At 43.6% G+C, this 20,182-nt stretch overlaps 1 protein-coding gene across 4 annotated transcripts in view; it reads right to left on the reverse strand.

Moving 5' to 3' along the window:
• LOC130283871 (uncharacterized) overlaps nucleotides 1-20,182 on the reverse strand; it is a 417,906-nt gene that overhangs the window by 337,789 nt on the left and 59,935 nt on the right. For all 4 annotated transcript variants that reach the window (XM_056533499.1, XM_056533498.1, XM_056533496.1 and 1 more), the window contains exon 9: nucleotides 7,036-7,139. In XM_056533499.1, the coding sequence (XP_056389474.1) occupies nucleotides 7,036-7,139 (104 nt within the window). The remainder of the gene's footprint in view (nucleotides 1-7,035; nucleotides 7,140-20,182) is intronic.

A 20,182-nucleotide genomic window follows, 5' to 3' on the forward strand; every position in this document is an offset into this window, starting at 1 on the left:
ATGCAGGATAAGTCATCAACTGCCGAGCCGAGAAGTTCGTGACGAATCGAATTTACTGTAAGTTCGCTCATCTCTAGTTACAATGATACCCAATTCATATAGATTTTCTTTATTTTACTACCTTAAAAAAATTATAAATACATGCACCAAAATTAGTATGTTTAAAATTGTCCAATTCTGACACCTATAACTTTTTTATTTTTTGGCGTACGGGGTGGTATGAGGGCTCATTTTTTGCGCTGTGATCTGAAGTTTTTTTTTGGATCCATGATTGTTTTGATCTGACTTTTTGATCACTTTTTATAAAAAAATTTAGGGTATGCAAAGTGACCAAAAAAACGCAATTTTGGAATTCTTTTACGCCATTGACCGTTTAATTAACCTTGTATTTTTATAGTTTGGACATTTTCACACGCGGCGATACCACATACCGTATGTTTATTTTTATTATGTTTATATATTTTTTATATGGAATTTGTGAAATGGGGTGTGATTTAAACTTTTAATAAGGAAGGGGGTTACAGTGTGTGTTTGTAAACTTTTTCCAAACTTTTTTTTAACATTTTTAGTCCCTTCAGGGGACTTTTAGGAGGAATCACTAGATTCCTCATACAGATCAATGTGGTTCCATAGAGCCACCTTGATCTGTGTGCTCTGCGCTCAATTGATAAAGCCTGGTCCTGCCAGGCTTTATCATTGTCAGAGCCACAGCCAGCACAGGAAGGGAGGTAAGCCCTTCCTCAGCAGTGGACCGCCGAAGCCCCCCCCCCCCTCCACGATCGCGCTGCGCGGGGGGGAGGGGTTGCTTCATCCCACTGGATCACCAGGGAGCAATTAAAGTTACCTTTAGATGCCACTGTCAGTATTAATAGCTGGTTGCGGCGATTGCCGCATGTTGGCTACTAATGACAGCCCTCAGCTACAAGAATCAGCTGGGGAGACCGCGCCATACCTGCTTAACAGTTAAAAAGCTTTTTACCCTTAACATTAAGATGCTGTTTGACAAAAAATATTCTTCTCTGGTAATATATATAGTATGTTAGTAACACATGACATTTACAGAAGCTATAGGGGCTCTATGCCATAATAAGGAGCCATAGAGACCCCATGGGTCACAGTACAGGTTCTTTACACGTAGCTTAGCTTTTTACTTTTATGTAGTTTGACTTTAATACAAATAATACGTCCCTTTAATCAATGAAAAAGTCAAGAATGTCTTGTCCTCAAATTTTACTTTAAAGCCAAAATGTGAACAAAGTATAAATATTAATAATTTTGCATGAAAGGGGTAAATAGGTTATATAAAAAATGATACCTTGATGTAATATTTTAGTTTTTAATACTCTCAATTAATGATAGAAGAGCCAAGTATCATTACAAACTTTCAACTTCTCTGGCAAGCTTATCAAACTATTGAAATTCCAAGGGGAAGAATTGCAAGAAGGCATATTTCAAGGATGACTACATGGATTAAGATGGACGACTAGGTCACAAGTAGCAAGGAAAATGCCAGATTTAAGGGAAATAAAGTAGAAAATATCCTCCCTCAGTCAGACTGAATTCTTCCCAGAATTATTTCCTGCCAGCTAAAGGAAGACAATAAGTCATGCATGAAAATGGAACAGATCGCCTGTGATAGATGTCAGTCAAGAGTCTGTGAAAGACTAGGGAAGGACAGGTGCACTTCATCATTACACAAGGGAGATCCAGACAGTGCGGCCCGGAGGATTAGATTTGCATTAGAATGAAGGCTTTCTCTGGTGACTCTTTAAGTCATTCTCACTGTGTGTTGCCATTTATATTCTTGGTTCCCTAGGGATCACACTTGGTTACAGCACAGTTTAGAATGCACTGGGTCATTAATTTGGGATCAATGCCATGATGTAGCCTCACCTAAAATAAGAGCCCTTCAAACATCGGGGCTACCGACCTTGTTGTGGAATTTTGTCTTTTTTCTACTACTATAGCATTTTATTGTAAAATGGGTTCTGCATTGTCTTCATTGTATTTTACATGAATAATATGATCTAGATATCTATCTATCTATCTAAGATGCAAAAAGATACAGCAGCACACCCGGTAGTAAAGTGCAAAAAATGGGATTTATTTAACCCATATCAGATGCGACGTTTCAACGGCATCCCGTCATCTTTTTCAAGATGCTTGAAAAAGATGGCGGGATGCCGTCGAAACGTCGCATCTGATATGGGTTAAATAAATCCCATTTTTTGCACTTTACTACCGGGTGTGCTGCTGTATCTTTTGGCATCTCTGATTATCTGTGCAGTCTGCTATCCTCGCTTGCACCCCAAGATTTTGCCAGAATACGTGGTTGTGCTACCTGCTTTCTACATTGATATCTATCTATCTATCTATTTATCTGTAAAGTGTTTTACAAATGCTTATTTATAATGGAGCATGTTTTAATAACATCACTTGTGACTGACTACATTTTTGGGTGTTTGAATATTTTCATTGTCTTCTTATTTAGTTGTATAAGTATATGTAGAAATTAAAGGGGTATTCCAGGAAAAAAACTTTTTTTTTTTTACATCAACTGGCTCCAGAAACTTAAACAGATTTTTAAATTACTTCTATAAAAAAAAATCTTAATCCTTCCAATAATTATCAGCTGCTGGAGTTGAGTTGTTCTTATCTGTCTGGAAACGGTGCTCTCTGCTGACATCTCTGCTTGTCTCGGGAACTGCACAGAGTAGAAGAGGTTTGCTATGGGAATTTGCTTCTACTCTGGACAGCTCCCGAGACACGTGTCATCAGAGAGCACTTAGACAGAAAAGAATAACTCAACTTCAGCAGCTCGTAAGTACTGAAAGGATTAAGATTTTTTTAATAGAAGTAATTTACAAACCTATTTAACTTTCTGGAGCCAGTTGATATATAAAAAAAAGTTTTTTTTCCTAAATAACCCCTTTAACCCCTTAAGGACCAATACAAATAAACCTGTATGCCCCTGAAAGACCAGGCCTGTTTTTTAAATCGGGGATGTCTGTCTTTATTAGAGAATAACTCTGGTAACGTTTTGCCAATCACGATAATTCTGACATTGTTTTTTTGTCACAAGTTGTCCTTCATGTACATAGTAAAAGTAAGCCGATATCATTGGTATTTTTTTTTTTTACAATGTAAAAAATCATGAAATTTTTACAAAAAATTGCAATTTTTTGCTATTTTAACACTAATAGGTTGCATATATTTATACATACTGACCAAATAGTTTATGAAACTTATACTTTCAGATGTCTACTTTATTTTGACGTCATTTTTTTGTTTTTCATTAACATTTTAAATTAGTTAGAAGCCTAACAATTTAACTTGAAATTTTTAAAATTTAGAAAATTTGAAAAGTACATCTTTTTTTGTGTGCTATGCAAGGTTTGCAGAAATTAAAAGGTAGTAGAACATGGGAACACCCCCCCCCCAAATGTCCCCATTTTAAAAACTAGACCCCTCAAGGTATTCGCTAGGGGGTACAGTGAGTATTTTAACACCATAGTTTTTTGGCAGGAATTATTACAAAGTCAGTGTTAAAAATTCGAAATTTGCAATTTTTCACAAATGCATCATTTGGGGGGCATATTTTTTGTACATCACTTCTGATATTGAAAGAAATGCACCCTATATTTTATTTAGCTGCTTGTCCCATGTTCGGAAATACCCCCGCTTAGGCCATATATGGTTCCTTGGCCGTGTGGTAGGACTCAGAAGGAGTGGAGCGCCATTTGGCTTTCAGGGCAGAACAGTACCCCCACCCCCACAAGTGACCCCATTTATATACCGCACCCCTACAAGTGACCCCATTTATATACCGCACCCCTAGAAGTTATTGGCTGGACCAGGGACCTCTCTGATTGGTCCTTGGTCGGCTAGCAGTATAACAAGTCTGTCTGTGACAGTTAAGGCTCCTGATGGATATATCCGCCATGTTGTGGGAACAAGCACCCGCTCATGGAGAATATATCCATCATTGCTGCGGTTGGGTAGCTCAGTGTGTCCGCTCATGACTGCTGGCGGGAAATCCGCCGCTATGAGTGGACACACAAAGCTACCAAGCTGCAGCAGGGAGCTCATTACCGTGACTGCTGCATAATGTGTAGGATCACATGGTGGACATCCGCAGCATATTACATGCTGCGGATTTCCGCCAATGCGATCCTACACATTATGCATTTTTTTTATTAGATTCATTTAATCAATGTATTTTTAATATATATATATATATATATATATATATATATATTTTTTTTTTACACTTTTATTACATTTTTTATTTATTTTTACACTTTTATTTTATTTTATTTATTTATTTTTACACTTTTTAATGCTTTGGAATACTTAGTATTCCAAAGCATTGCAGTTATATGCTGCCTGCCAGTTTTCACTAGCAGGCAGCATATCAGGACGTGCCTCTGGCACGTCCTACAGGCAATACCCAGGGCAGACCTGGGGGTCTTTGTAGGACCCCCGGCTGCCCAGGTATGCAGCAGCACCCCGCGATGCTCCGGGGTGCTGCAGGAGAGACAGAGGGAGCCCCCTCCCTCTGTCAGAACTCCTTACAGCGCGCAGTCACTTCTGACCGCGGCTGTGAGGGTTAAACTGTCGGGAGTGAAGTGAACTTCACTCCCGGCAGTGCGGCAGGTCCCGGCCAGCCGCGGCCACACACAGCACCCCGCGATCGCGATTCGGGGTGCTGCAGAGGAGACAGAGGGAGCTCCCTCCCTCTGTCATAACACTTACAGCCCGCGGTCACTTCCGACCGCGGCTGTAAGGGTTAAAACTGCCGGGACCGAAGTTTACTTCGGTCCTGGCAGTGCAGCAGGGTCCCGGATGTGTGATACAGCCGAGTCCCTGCTGCGATCTCGTGGGTGCACTGGGCAGCACCCACGAGAATAATGGACGAGTATAGACGTCCAGGTGCGGGAACGGCCGTCAACCTGGACGTCTATACTCGTCCGTGGTCGTTATCGGGTTAAAGTAAATATTTACAAATTTACTATTAAAGTATAAATTACATATAGTTATTTTTGTATTAACAGTATGCCTTTTAAAACCACATGGCATGTATCTTCTTATTCTAAAATGATTATATACATAGGTCTCTTTGTAAAATTCCCCAAGATTACAGCTCATTGCTGGGGTCTGTTACTAATGGAGACAAAGTGTACAACCAGGGGCGGACTGACTGGCTGGTCTATTCGGCCATGGTCCGAAGGCCTGTCTGGGTAAAGGGCCCGCTGCAACTGCTGAGGATTAAGGACACTTGTCCGGGATCCCCAGTCAGACAAGGCTACTTTCAGGTGATGTCTTTCTCTATGTAAATATCCCTGCGCTGCTCCTGCTCTGGTATCATTAGCAGAGACAGGCAGCAGCACAGGAAGAGGACGGTGCCGAGAGCTGATAGGCCTCCTGGAAACACAGAGCGGCTGCTTCATGTGAGGGTGAGTGATGTCCCTGTGTGCTGCCTCTCTCCCCCCTGAGTATATCCTGGGGCTGGGTGATGTGTATAGTAGCAGCCCAGTGAGGTCACTTCCCTCCTCCAGTGTCCACAGGTCACATTACCAGAAAATTTTTTGGGAAAAATCGCAGCAAAAAGGGTGCGGTTTTAGCGCGATTTTTTTAAATCGCGGTAAAACTGCTAAATTTTTACCGCGATTAAAAAAAATAATTGTTCTGATAATGTGACCTGTTGGTGACCTGTGGACACAGGAGGACTTTGCAACCTCTCATCTTCAACAGGTAGCAAAATCAGCTGCAGAAAATATACAGCAGATCCTGTACACGTGAACGTACCCTAAGCGCTTATTCACATGGAAGGATCCGCAGCGTATTTTACGCTGCTGATCCACAGACAATGGACCCTACAGTGCTGCCTCCATCTGTGTCTGCTCATAGCGGCAATCCACTGCTACGAGCAGACACGCTTCAAGGTGCATGTTCGCCGTGCGCATGTGCAGTATACTCACACACATTGCAGCTGCTCCTTCTGTTCCCTGAGCAAGGCCGAGAGCAGCCGAGTTGTGTGCGAGTATACTGCGCATGGGCACGGCAAACATGCACATCAAAGCGTGTCTGTTCGTAGCGGCGGATTGCCACTATGAGCAGACACAGATGGAGGCAGCACTGTAGGGTCCATTGTCGGCGGTTGACATCCTCATCGCTATTGAAAAAGGGGACATGGCTCCCCCAAACGCATCTAGCCTAAGACTACACACACCAACACCCCAATCTTGGACACATCGGAGTACCTACACTTGTTTAGCTGATTTCTTATAGACATGCATTCTTGCTTCAGCCAAGTATGCATGTGTTTTGAATGGGGAGAAAACTGCTGGGGAGAAGACAGTGGAGGATTATCTCCTAGAGACTAAAAGGATTGGACAGCTGAGCTCCAACATGCCTGATCCCTCACTGAGATCTGATGTCATTGGAGAATTGGGAGGCCACCATAAACATCAAATGATCGCCCAGTCTTGCCGAAATCAGTGAGTTTATCTGGTACATGTCTAATGTGTATGACCTTAAGTTAAAACTGTATGGTCAAGAAAAAGATAAAAAAATTAAGCATAAATAAATCTTTGCTTATAAAGAAGCCCATACATATTATATGTCTGTTGTTTTAATACCTATCTCTCCTAATCCCCCATGCAAATGCATGGCCAGCTCAGCTGAGCATACATGTGCTATCAATTAAGAAAGGAGAGAAAGCTACCGTCGGACTCTCCTGGTGGTGGCTTATTTTCCTGGGGACACAAGGATTGGACAGTTGAAATTCAACATGCCTGATTGTTCTGTTCTCTGACATCTGCGGTCGATTGAGAAAAGAGAGGCTATCAAACATGGTGGTGATCAGCTGGCCCTACAAAACAGGCAACACATATCTAATGTGCTAACCTTTGTGTACCATAAAACATCATGTATCCTTCCGAAACTCAATAAGTAAAAAAGTGTAGAACACAGAATAGTATTTAATGTACCAGTGATTTCAGGGGACACAGGTTAAACATATGTAGTACTTACCAGTTATCTCTGCATTTAAATGATGACCTTTGCCAAACATCAGACAATGCTTCAAAAGACAGGAGTCTCAGCTCAAATACCAAACTCATGAACAGATCTGTGGTCTAGAAAGGGAACAGAGAAGAAAAGGATAATCCAGTCATTCATAGTTCTACTGTAATACGCATTTGCAAAAAAAAAAAAAAAAAAAAAAGGGCTAAGCAACATCATATTTTTTTTTACCATATATATTTTTTTTCACAGAGATGCACCAGGAAAATTTGAAAAACAAAACAATTGTATGTGTACTGCCATTTTGTATCCAACAATAGATCAGCAACTCTGCTGGTGGTTGTTGGGGTTCTCCCTATACAAATTGGTTTATTGTGCCTTTTGCACAGTTTCCTTTTTTATGCAGACCTCTGTATTAACATATAATTGGTTTATGTGCATTATTGCATCTGTGAGCATTGTTAAATATAATCAAACTCTGTTGTAGTTTTTTTTATAGAAATCCATTCATGTAAAGGGGCCCGGGCCAGCTGGCGATTAGCTCAGCACAGTGTGACAGGTCAGGCCCTAGAATGCAGAAGAAGGCAAGGGCCGGAGGACGGCAGAGCGATATCAGTGCAATGGGGGAGTGCTGGAAGATAAGTTAAAGTTTTTTTTTTTTTATTGAGACAGCCTGGGCAGAAAAAGAAAATAATAAAAACAATCTCTGAATGACCCCTTTAAAGAAGTTTTCCTTGACTTTCCAAGACTTCCTCACAATAGTTATGAACATCGGATCAGGTGTCTGCACCCTTCTAATCCTCTGTTTTCCAGAGCTGTACATGACTGATTGCTTGGGGTGCCAGGTGTCTGTACCCCACCGGTTAGATATTGATGGCCTATCCTGAGGATAGCCTATCAATAAAGAACTTCTGGATGACCCCTGTAAAGTAGTAAGAATCCATTCCTTGATCTAGATTGCCTAAAGATTTAGAATGCACTGACTTAATAGATAAGGGTGCTGTCACATATCTTCGGGGATCCAGCTCAGTTTCCCTCTGGTGCTTTAGAAAAGCGTTATAGAGAAACTGTTCACTGTACTGATCCGATTCTTTTGAATATGACAGCACAGATTTATCCAGCCCCTCAATTGGGACGCCACATCACCAGACAGGCAGGACAAGGGAATGCATCCCCATCTGCCTGCAGAAATAACAGGGCACAGGACCATGCACACCTGATGCACTTTGCTATCAGTTGTGGCCAGAGATCCAGCTCAGTACTGAGTCAGATTGTCAGACATTGTGAGTAAACACCCTAAAATAGTTATTTGTGTGGTTATTTTCAACCTTAGGGAATTTTTAGAGAAGGATTTATCGTGATTTCATATCTGTCAGAAAATGTTAAAAAAATGCTTAAAATGCTAGGCGGAGTAAGCCATGCACAGCTTTAGCATGCACGCTACCTACATTAGACTCAGTTCTCTTAGGATATTCCTCACTGCCTGCGGTAATGTTTTGTAACACATAAATGGCTTCTCAGTAAATAGAAAATAACCTTGTAACGTTTTTATGATCTGAAATAGCTGACTACTGAGACGCTTCCAAAAACAACTAAAGTTGGGTGTCATGTACTGCCAACACTTCACATACGACAAAGCCACGGCGCAGAGCCTGCCAGCAGGGCTAATAACATGAACCCACACTCAGCAAGAAGTCACAAAGTCTCTCTTCTTCTACAGATGTACACAGGTTGACCACAAATAAGGAGCACTTGACATATCTAGCTAGGGCCTTCGCTTTGACTTGAACTATTCACCCTGCACAGTTATCCTATGTATGCTTGGATAACCTTTATTCATGGTTGAACATCAAAGTAGATAAGTCTAATACTAAAAAGGTTGTTCTCCTATACAGCCATGTACACTTTGAAGTAATCAACAACTAGATCAATTTGGATGGTTCATAGGACTACTATGCATCCATAAATAAAAATACCCAATATTGCTAAACATGCCTTACTGTCAAAACGAGAAAAAAAAAAATGTAGCACCTTTGTATATATTTGTAATAGAAAAATTACAAATCGGCACATGATGCATTGTAGTGCTAGGGCTAGAGGAGGGTCCCGCAGTAATGTAAAGAAGAAGGCTCCCAGCTTACTTACTTACTCACTTACTTACTGTACTATAGGAGCCAAAATGTGTTCTGCTCGAATATAATGTCTTAATGAAAAGAATAGAGATGAGTGAACCCATAGAACCCAAGTTTGGTCAGAAGATTGCTAAAAGTTTATTTCTGCTAGCACTCGAACTTAAGGCAGTTCAGTTTGAAAGAACCTGTTTAAATAACATCAGCCACATGGCAGAAAGGAGAAGGAAGGATCACATGACCTTAAGGAATCCCATAATGCCTTTCAAACAGCTCTCACAGCCAATCAGGAGGCAGCATAGGGGTAATGTCAGAGCCACTATAAAAGCCTAGGCACATAGCTTTAGCAGCCATTTTAGAGATTGCAGGTGTTAGGTGAAGAGCTCTATAAGGGACACTAAGCAGTGAACAATACAGATAGAAGTAGGAGAACCACACATACACTGTATATTATATTTGTAGTAAAGCAGTAGAGGTTGTTGTCTTACTTTTGTGCACCTTCTAGGATGCCAATCCTGTTGCTACACACCAAAATGGGAATAAATGTTCACAGATTGTAAAAAGCAACTGCTTCTGTACTTTCCAGGTTCAAAACTTATTCCTACTCCCAAAAAGGGATAATTTTTGGACCACTTAAAAAATACCATAGCTTCTTTTGATGCCTATGAGTTTATGTGAACACCAGCAAGATCATTTTTGGACTTGCCGGTATAGTATAGTTTCATTGAGTTTAATTTTAAAAAACATAAAACATGCGCTAGTGCAGTGTGTTTGTAATGAACATGTTTGTTACAAAGGGTACCATCTATTTACCCATGGTCATACATGTTGCTGTAACTTTGAAACAAACTTTGCCTTCAAAACAGCTCAGAAGTACATAGTTACACTTCTAGGTGACCTAACAGGGCTTTTAGGGCTCTTAGACAGTGTTAAACACATATTTTTGGGCTATTAGTGAAGTACAGGTTCAGAAAGAACTAGTTCAGTCAGAACCAGAACTTTTTGCCAGAGTTCGGTGAATCGGCAGAACTAAAGTTTGAAAAGTTTGCTCCTCTCTAGTGCAATAATTATATATTTTTTTGCTTGTACATATTTGCATCTGAATGAGGTTTGCAAGACCTGAGCTTGCTACTATGTGCATAAAATAGGCATGGACAGCACCAGCACTGGCAGGTAACATTTTTAGATCCAAGGGTGTTACTTGCAGCAGTAAAGGATCTGAAAGTACTTGTAGATTATGTGGATGAATGAGTCCGAATTTGGTGCAAGCAGCATGAATTTACAACCCTTTTCTGTCAGCTTCAACAATTCAGGCTGGTGGAGTTAGCGTCACAGTTTATTTGTTTTCTTGGCACACCCTGGGTTCCCTGACACCTGAGGATGGATGGATTTTATCGTGCATGTTATCTAAAAAATGTTTGTTCCTTTAATGGCAGCAGTTTTTTCTATGAGAGGAGGAAGATTCCTGTAAGATGCGGCACCATGCCATAGGGGTTTCATAGTCATGGATTAGTTCCAGCAGGTTTCCTTGTTTCTCTAGCCTTCACAGTCTTAATCCTATTGAGTGTCTCTGGGACGGGGTAGAACAGGCTGTTCAGATCATGTCAGTACCTTCATCCAATTTGTATACAAACTAAGAACCTCCGGAGAAAGGGGCTGGATCACAAAGGGCGCTGGGAGCCAGTTAAGAGACATCCTGACTCACCTCATTTCTTGATCTTTTGTTTTACCTGGCTTCCTCATTTCTTATTCTCAGAAACATCTAAACTCATCATGGGTGATATTAACATCCCCATTGACACCCCAATCTCCTCATCTGCATTTCAGCTTCTATCTTAAACCACCTCTTTTGGTGCTTACTGACTCTCCCACACATAAGAATGGGAATACATTGTACTTGGTCTTTTCTAGACTTTCCTCTGTCTCTAACTTCACTAACTCTGCTTATGAGCTCTCTGACCACAACCTTCTCTCTCCTTTTCAATCAAACACTCTTATCCTCTAACTTAACAAACCTACATGCCATAGACACAAATCAACTTGTAGACACTCTACAGTCTTCCTTATCCCAAATCTCTTCCCTTTCCTGCCCCAATTTTGGTGTCAAACTTTACTATGACACCCTCAATGTCACGATGCCGGCTGGCAGGTAGTGGATCCTCTGTGCCAGAGAGGGATGGCGAGGACCGCGCTAGTGGACCGGTTCTAAGCCACTACAGGTTTTCACCAGAGCCCGCCGCAAAGCGGGATGGTCTTGCTGCGGCGGTAGTGACCAGGTCGTATCCACTAGCAACGGCTCACCTCTCTGGCTGCTGAAGATAGGCGAGGTACAAGGGAGTAGGCAGAAGCAAAGTCGGACGTAGCAGAAGGTCGGGGGCAGGCGGCAAGATTCGTAGTCAGGGGAGATAGCAGGAGTACTGGTACACTGGCTTATAAACACACAAAACGCTTTCACAAGGCACGATGGCAACAAGATCCGGCAAGGAAGTGCAAGGGAGGAGGTTAGATATAGTCAGGGACCAGGTGGGAGCCAATTAAGCTAATTGGGCCAGGCACCAATCATTGGTGCACTGGCCCTTTAAGTCTCAGGGAGCTGGCGCGCGCGCGCCCTAGAGAGCGGAGCCGCGCGCGCCAGCACATGACCGCAGGAGACGGGAACGGGTAAGTGACCTGGGATGCGATTCGCGAGCGGGCGCGTCCCGCTGTGCGAATCGCATCCCCAACGGCCGAGACAGAGCAGCGCTCCCGGTCAGCGGGACTGACCGGGAAGCTGCAGGGAGAAAGACGCCGTGAGCGCTCCGGGGAGGAGCGGGGACCCGGAGCGCTAGGCGTAACAGTACCCCCCCCCTTAGGTCTCCCCTTTTTTTTGTCCGGTGACTGCCTCCCCTGGGATGAGGACACCGGGAAGGAATGTATGGTTTCCTCAATGGCAGGCAGTACAGCAGGAGTAGGAATGGGGAGGGATGGCAGAGGGCGAGACCTGGCACGGGGCAGTGTGACACCAGGACGAGGGTCATGAGGGGATACAGAGGTTTGCCTGATGGGACTGGGAGGGGGGGAGAGGCATTTCCTGTGGCAGGCAGAGTCCTTAATGACCTTAGGGGGAGCGGATACAGGAGGAACCACAGGGGCACGGCAGGGATTACTGGGAACCGGTTGAAGGCAGTCCTTGGAACAAGAGGGACCCCAACTCTTGATCTCCCCAGTGGACCAATCCAGGGTTGGGGAATGGTGTTGAAGCCAGGGTAGTCCAAGGAGAATTTCGGAAGTGCAATTAGGAAGGACAAAAAATTTAATTTCCTCGTGATGAGGTCCGATGCACAGTAGGAGGGGCTCCGTGCGGTAACGCACGGTGCAATCCAACCTGGCTCCGTTGACCGCGGAAATGTGGAGTGGCTTGACAAGACGGGTCACCGGAATGCGGAATTTATTCACTAAGGACTCCCGAATAAAATTCCCAGAAGCTCCAGAGTCCAGGCAGGCCACGGCTGAGAGGGGAGAGCTGGCTGAAGTAGAGATCCGAACAGGCACCGTGAGACGTGGAGAAGCCGACTTAGCATCAAGAGACGCCACACCCACGAGAGCTGAGTGCGAGCGTGCGTTTCCCAGGCGTGGAGGACGGATTGGGCAATCCACCAAAAAATGTTCAGTACTGGCACAGTACAGACAAAGATTCTCCTCCTTACGGCGATTCCTCTCTTCCAGGGTCAGGCGAGACCGATCCACTTGCATGGCCTCCTCGGCGGGAGGCCTAGGCGCAGATTGCAGTGGAGACTGTGGGAGAGGTGTCCAGAGATCTAAGTCTTTTTCCTGGCGGAGCTCTTGATGCCTCTCAGAAAAACGCATGTCAATGCGAGTGGCTAGATGAATGAGTTCATGAAGGCTAGCAGGAGTCTCTCGTGCGGCCAGAACATCTTTAATGTTGCTGGATAGGCCTTTTTTAAAGGTCGCGCAGAGAGCCTCATTATTCCAGGATAGTTCAGAAGCAAGAGTACGGAATTGTATGGCGTACTCGCCAACGGAGGAATTACCCTGGACCAGGTTCAGCAGGGCAGTCTCAGCAGAAGAGGCTCGGGCAGGTTCCTCAAAGACACTTCGAATTTCCGAGAAGAAGGAGTGTACAGAGGCAGTGACGGGGTCATTGCGGTCCCAGAGCGGTGTGGCCCATGACAGGGCTTTTCCAGACAGAAGGCTGACTACGAAAGCCACCTTAGACCTTTCAGTAGGAAACTGGTCCGACATCATCTCCAAGTGCAGAGAACATTGCGAAAGGAAGCCACGGCAAAACTTAGAGTCCCCATTAAATTTGTCCGGCAAAGACAGGCGGAGGCTAGGAGTGGCCACTCGCTGCGGAAGGGGTGCAGGAGCTGGCGGAGGAGATGGTTGTTGCTGCTGAAGCTGAGACTGAACTTGCTGTAGCTGTGACTGTTGCTGCTGTTGCTGTGACTGGAGCTGCTGTAGCTGCGACTGGAGTTGCTGTGTCATGGTGGTCAAGTACGACAGCTGGTGCTCTTGTCGGGCGACCAATGTAGGGAGGTCGGCGGCAGCTGGCAGAGGAACTTCAGCGGGATCCATGGCCGGATCTACTGTCACGATGCCGGCTGGCAGGTAGTGGATCCTCTGTGCCAGAGAGGGATGGCGAGGACCGCGCTAGTGGACCGGTTCTAAGCCACTACAGGTTTTCACCAGAGCCCGCCGCAAAGCGGGATGGTCTTGCTGCGGCGGTAGTGACCAGGTCGTATCCACTAGCAACGGCTCACCTCTCTGGCTGCTGAAGATAGGCGAGGTACAAGGGAGTAGGCAGAAGCAAAGTCGGACGTAGCAGAAGGTCGGGGGCAGGCGGCAAGATTCGTAGTCAGGGGAGATAGCAGGAGTACTGGTACACTGGCTTATAAACACACAAAACGCTTTCACAAGGCACGATGGCAACAAGATCCGGCAAGGAAGTGCAAGGGAGGAGGTTAGATATAGTCAGGGACCAGGTGGGAGCCAATTAAGCTAATTGGGCCAGGCACCAATCATTGGTGCACTGGCCCTTTAAGTCTCAGGGAGCTGGCGCGCGCGCGCCCTAGAGAGCGGAGCCGCGCGCCAGCACATGACCGCAGGAGACGGGAACGGGTAAGTGACCTGGGATGCGATTCGCGAGCGGGCGCGTCCCGCTGTGCGAATCGCATCCCCAACGGCCGAGACAGAGCAGCGCTCCCGGTCAGCGGGACTGACCGGGAAGCTGCAGGGAGAAAGACGCCGTGAGCGCTCCGGGGAGGAGCGGGGACCCGGAGCGCTAGGCGTAACACTCAAGACTACTCTGCACAAAGCAACACCCCCTGAAATTCAAACCTCCCAACAGGCAGCAGCAACCCTGGCACATACAAAGAACCCGCTTTCTTTAGCAATGCTTTAGGTGTGTTGAACGTCTGTAGAGGAAAACCAAGACTTCATCAAACTTACTACACTATAAAATGATACTAAAAACCTACTACTCCGCTATTCACCATGCCAAACAAACTTTTTTCACCTCCCTCATCTCCTCTCAGTCTAACAACCCAAAAGGACTCTGTAACACTTTTAACTCTCTCCTTAGGCCTAAAGTGCAGATGTAAATCCTTGATCTTTGTGCTGAAGACGTGGCCTTATACTTAAATACTAAAATAGATGACATTTGTCATCCCCCAAAAGTTATGACCCCATTCACTGCGACACTTCCTCTTCATCACTCTCTGTTTTTGAGCCAGTAATTGAGGATGAACTCTCCAGGCTCATCTCCTTCTCTTGCCCAGCTACCTATATTGAACCTAATATTGACCTTATCCCCTCGCACCTCGTCCAGTCTCTCTCCCCCGCTTTCACATGTCATTTAACTAAAATTTTTAACCTCTCCCTCTCATCCGGAATCTTTCCCTCCTCCTGTCATAACCCCATTATTGAAAATAACATCTCTGGACCCATCTTGTGCAACAAACTATTGACCAGTCTCTAATCTTCCCTTCATCTCCAAACTCCTGGAACGCCTGGTTTATTCTAGCCTAATCTGCTATCTCTCTGAGAAGTTGCTCTTCAACCCCTTACAGTCTGGTTTCCGCTCCCTACACTCCACAGAAGCGGCCCTAACCAAAGTCACTAATGATCTTCTAACTGCCAAATCTAATGGCAGTTTCTCTCTATTTATTCTCCTAAACCTCTCTGTGGCTTTTGACACTGTAGATCACTAACTCCACCTTTGTAGTCTCCAATCCATTGGTCTTAAAGGGGTACTTGGTAAAAAAAAAAGAATTTTATTTTTATTTTTAAATCAACTGGTGCCAGAAAGTTAAACAGATTTGTAAATTCCTTTTATTTAAAAATCTTAATCCTCTCAGTTCTTATCAGCTGCTGTACACTACAGAGGAAGTTCTTTTCTTTTTGAATTTCTTTCAAGTCTGACCACAGTGCTCTCTGTTTACACCTCTGTCCATGTCAGTAACTGTCCAGAGCAGGATAGGTTTGCTCTGGGGATTTGCTCCTACTCTGGACAGGGCAAACATCATATTCTTTTTATATCTGAAATTAAATCTTTCTAAAACTGAACATGCATTTTCTTCTTCAGCAAATATACCTAAACCTGACATCTTCATCTGGTACATATGGTACTACCATAACTCCCAGGCAGCAAGCTCGCCGTGTTGAAGTTATATCAGACTCTGATCTATCTTTCACACATCTCCAAAATTCTCACTATTGAAACCGCCAAAACTCTCATTGTTGCTTTCATTTATTCTCACCTTGACAATTATAACTCTTTACTAATAGGCCTTACTTTTCCTAAACTCTCCAGTCCATCCTAGATGCCGCAGCCAAACTCGTCTTCCTCTCCAGCCATTACACCGATGCCCCTCCCCTGTGTGAGTCACTATACTGGTTACCCATTCAGTCTAGAAGCTGCGATCATTCGAACGGTGCGTTGATTTAATTGGGAGATATGGTACAGCATGGATAAAGAAGTGACAGGACAGAGCTAACTTAGGCACTGCTCTGTATGCTGTCATGCACATAGCCTTATTGAGGCAGCAGCTGCTTCATTTTAACCTCTTAAGGGGCGCAGGGTGTACCTGTATGCCCTGTGCCCGGCCCCGATATATAACACGGGGTCACGCCGTGACCCTGTGTAATACCGGCTTGGTCCCGGCGGCTAATGACAGCCGGGACCCTGGGCTAATAGCGTGCGGCACTGATCGTTGTGCCGCGAGCTATTAACCCTTTAGATGCGGCGTTCAAAGTTGATCGCCGCGTCTAAATGAAAGTAAAAGCTTCTCCGCAGCTCAGTCCGGCTGATCGGGACCATCGCGGTTAAATTGCGATGTCCCAATCAGCTAGAACATGAGCGGAGGTCCCCTTACCTGCCTCTGTCCCGTCTGATCTGCGATCGATTGCTCCAAGTCTGAAATCCAGGTTTGAGCAATCAACCGCCGATAACACTGATCTTTGCCGTGTCAATGCACGGCAATGATTTGTGTATGAGACTGGTATGTGCAGTGTAATAGCCACTAGGGGGGCTATTACACTGCAAAAAAAAAGTGTTAAAAAAAGTTAACAAAGATCCCTTCCCTAATAATAGTAAGAATCACCCCCCCCCCCTTTTCCCATTTAAAAAAAAACTGCATAAATAAAAATAAACCTATGTCGTATCACCACATGCGGAAATGTCCAAACTATAAAAATATATCAATAACCCCTTAACGACAAAGGACGTATATTTACGTCCTTGGCATGCTCCCACGATATAACGCGGGGTCACGCGTTGACCCCGCGTCATATCGGGTCGGTCCCGGCATGTATCTGAAGCTGGAAGCCGGGCTAATAGCGCGCGGCAGTGATCACTTTGCTATGCGCTATTAACCCTTTAGACGCGGCGTTCAAAGTTGAACGCCACGTCTAAAATGAAAGTGAAAGCTACATGGCTGCTCAGTGGGGCTGATCAGGACCACCGCAGTGAAAATGCGGTGTCCCAATCAGCTGGGACACGAGCGGAGGTCCTCTTACCTTCCTCCGGCGTGTCCCTTCGTGTGCCTGAGATGAAGGCTTGAGCAATCGACTGCCGATAACACTGATCATTGCAAAGCTAAGGCTTTGCAGTGAACAAGGTATAAGATCAGTGTGTGCAGTGTTATAGGTCCCTATGGGAGCTATAATACTGCAAAAAAAAGTGTAAAAAAAGTTAATAAATGTCATTTAACCCTTTCCCTAATAAAAGTTTGAATCACCCCCCTTTTCCCATTAAAAAAAACATGTAAATAAAAACAAATATAAACATATGTGGTATCGCCGAGTGCGTAAATGTCCAAACTATAAAAATATATAATTAATTAAACTGCACGGTCAATGGCGTACGCGCAAAAAAATTCCAAAGTCCAAAATAACGTATTTTTGGTCACTTTTTATACCATGAAAAAATGAATAAAAAGCAATCATATGATTTTTTTTTTTAGAAGCAATACAAAATAAAACCTATATAAGTAGGGTATCATTTTAACCGTTTGGACCTACGGAATAAAGATAACATGTCATTTTTACCAAAAAGTGCACTGCGTAGAAACATAAGCCCCAAAAATTACAAAATGGCATTTTTTCTTCAATTTTGTCGCACAATAAATGTTTTTTCCGCTTCACCGTGGATATTTTGGTAAAATGACTAATGTCACTGCAAAGTAGAATTGGTGGCACAAAAAATAAGCCATAATATGGAATTTTAAGTGCAAAATTGAAAGCGTTATAACTTTTAGAAAGTGATGAGGAAAAAATGAAAATGCAATAATGGAAAAACCCTGCGTCCTTAAAGGGGTACTCCGCCCCTAGCATCTTATCCCCTATCCAAAGGATAGAGGATAAGATGTCAGATCGCCAGGGTCCCGCTGCTGGGGACCCCCGGGATCTCCGCTGCGGCACCCACCTGTCATTACTGCACAGAGCTAGCTCGCTCCGTGCATAATGACGGGCAATACAGGGGCCTGGAGTATCGTCACCTCACCCCTCCGCCCCCTCATGACGTCACAGCCCGGCCCCTCAATACAAGTCTATGGGAGGGGGCGTGGCAGCCATCAATCCCCCTCCCATAGACTTGCATTAAGGGGTGGGCCGTGACGTCACGAGGGGGCGGAGCCGTGACGTCACAATGATCTGGCCCCTGTATCGCCAGTCATTACGCACAGAGCGAGCGTGCTCTGTGCAGTAATGATAGTGGGGTGCCCGCAGCGGAGATCCCGGGGGTCCCCAGCAGCGGGACCCTGGCAATCTGACATCTTATCCCCTATCCTTTGGATAGGGGATAAGATGTCTAGGGGTGGAGTACCCCTTTAAGGGGTTAAACTAATACAGTTTTTCCATTTCCTGCATCTACAAATAGTTACATTATAGAAAGATAACTTAGTAGATTCTGGCCTAACACTTATAGGGGATTAATGTTATTACAGTTGTATTAAAAATAACACTAGTAACGTTTACTGAAAGCGCTTTAGTTCCTGAATATTTCTAAGCATTACGTGTAAACAGCTGAAAGGTTACTTTACACTGCACTGTACTTGAAAGTGAAATAACACCTTCAGAAACTATATGTGGAGACCACAACTAAGGACGCTTTAAGCTTATAGAAAAGCTGGGGGAGTACAGGTTGCCAGAGAATATGTTGAACATGGCGCATGTGAAGAGGAGATAACATCTCTGGCCAGTGACCTTTATTTGCTGGCAACACATAAAAACTTACTAAGAAACTGAGATTAAACTGACACTGACTGGGATTTCTGTTTTTAATTTTCAAGCGCTATTCAGGAGTACGGCCACTTTCACCACCGTATCTTTTGTATAAAAATAAATAAATAAATAAAAGATTAGGTTAATTTACAAATACTTTTGATTGCAATTAATTTGATGTTTTGTGAATACAGCTCCCATGCAGAGCTATGTGTTTCCATGGAAACAGACTACAGACAAACCTTGTAGTCATACTCCCTTTCTCTTCTACTTCATGCTAGAGCAGAATTGGTGGATTAATCTTTGATGCATAAAAGTAGATGTGCCATGAATACACGTAACATGTTGGAACAATTCATTAAAATTCAATCTGTATATTTCTTTAGGTCTTTTGTTAGAACGTACTATACTATATGTTATACTGATATGTAAATTGCAAAGAGAGCTGTTGCTTTAGTTTTATAAAATTCTAAATAATGAATATGCAAATTCCAAATGTTTGGCATCTTTGAACTTTTCTAAGGGGTTATTTTTTTTTAGACAAACACTCCCCACTGATTTTATGGAAAATTAGGCACTGGATAAGAAGCTAAGATTTTTTTTATTTTATACAGTTTTTCCATAAATGTAAAAATTCCTATTGGTCTAGGATAAAGTATGAGTAAGGACATATATATATATATATATATATATATATATATATATATATATGAAATACCTAAATGGTCATGTTTCCTTTATCTGTATAGTAGATTTTAATATTTTCAATACAGCTTGAATTGTTCTATCTAATGCAGAACCATCTACTGTTACTGTTACAGAGCCTATGCATATGCCAACATTACTGGTGAGCTATTATCTAGATAGGACATGCATATTGGCATTCTTATTTTTTTACTTCAGGAGACCATATTATGTGATGAGAAGCAAAGTTGCCATCACTTAATTTGAAAGTACAATAATAAACGTATATTACTCCTTAAAGGGGTTTTCTGAGAAATAAAGGGGTATTCCAGGAATTTTTTTATTTGACTGTGCTACAGGGGCTGTAAAGTTAGTGTAGTTCATAATAGAGTGTCTGTACATGTGAGTGACGGTAGTCTCGCCATTCTTCCGTGATTTTTGCAAGATTTATTTTTAACAGCATACAAAATTACTCAGGTCTCGGGTTTTTCCAGGTTGCAGTGTGGCTGAGACATGACATCACTAGTCAGGTGTGCAAAGGGAGTCTGTAATGCTTCATTAGGCTGAGCAACCACTGGGGGGGAGAGAGATCATTCTGCAACTAATTGTATTTTTGTAACAGC

Source organism: Hyla sarda, chromosome 8 (genome assembly GCF_029499605.1).
Source record: "Hyla sarda isolate aHylSar1 chromosome 8, aHylSar1.hap1, whole genome shotgun sequence".
NCBI lineage: Eukaryota > Metazoa > Chordata > Amphibia > Anura > Hylidae > Hyla > Hyla sarda.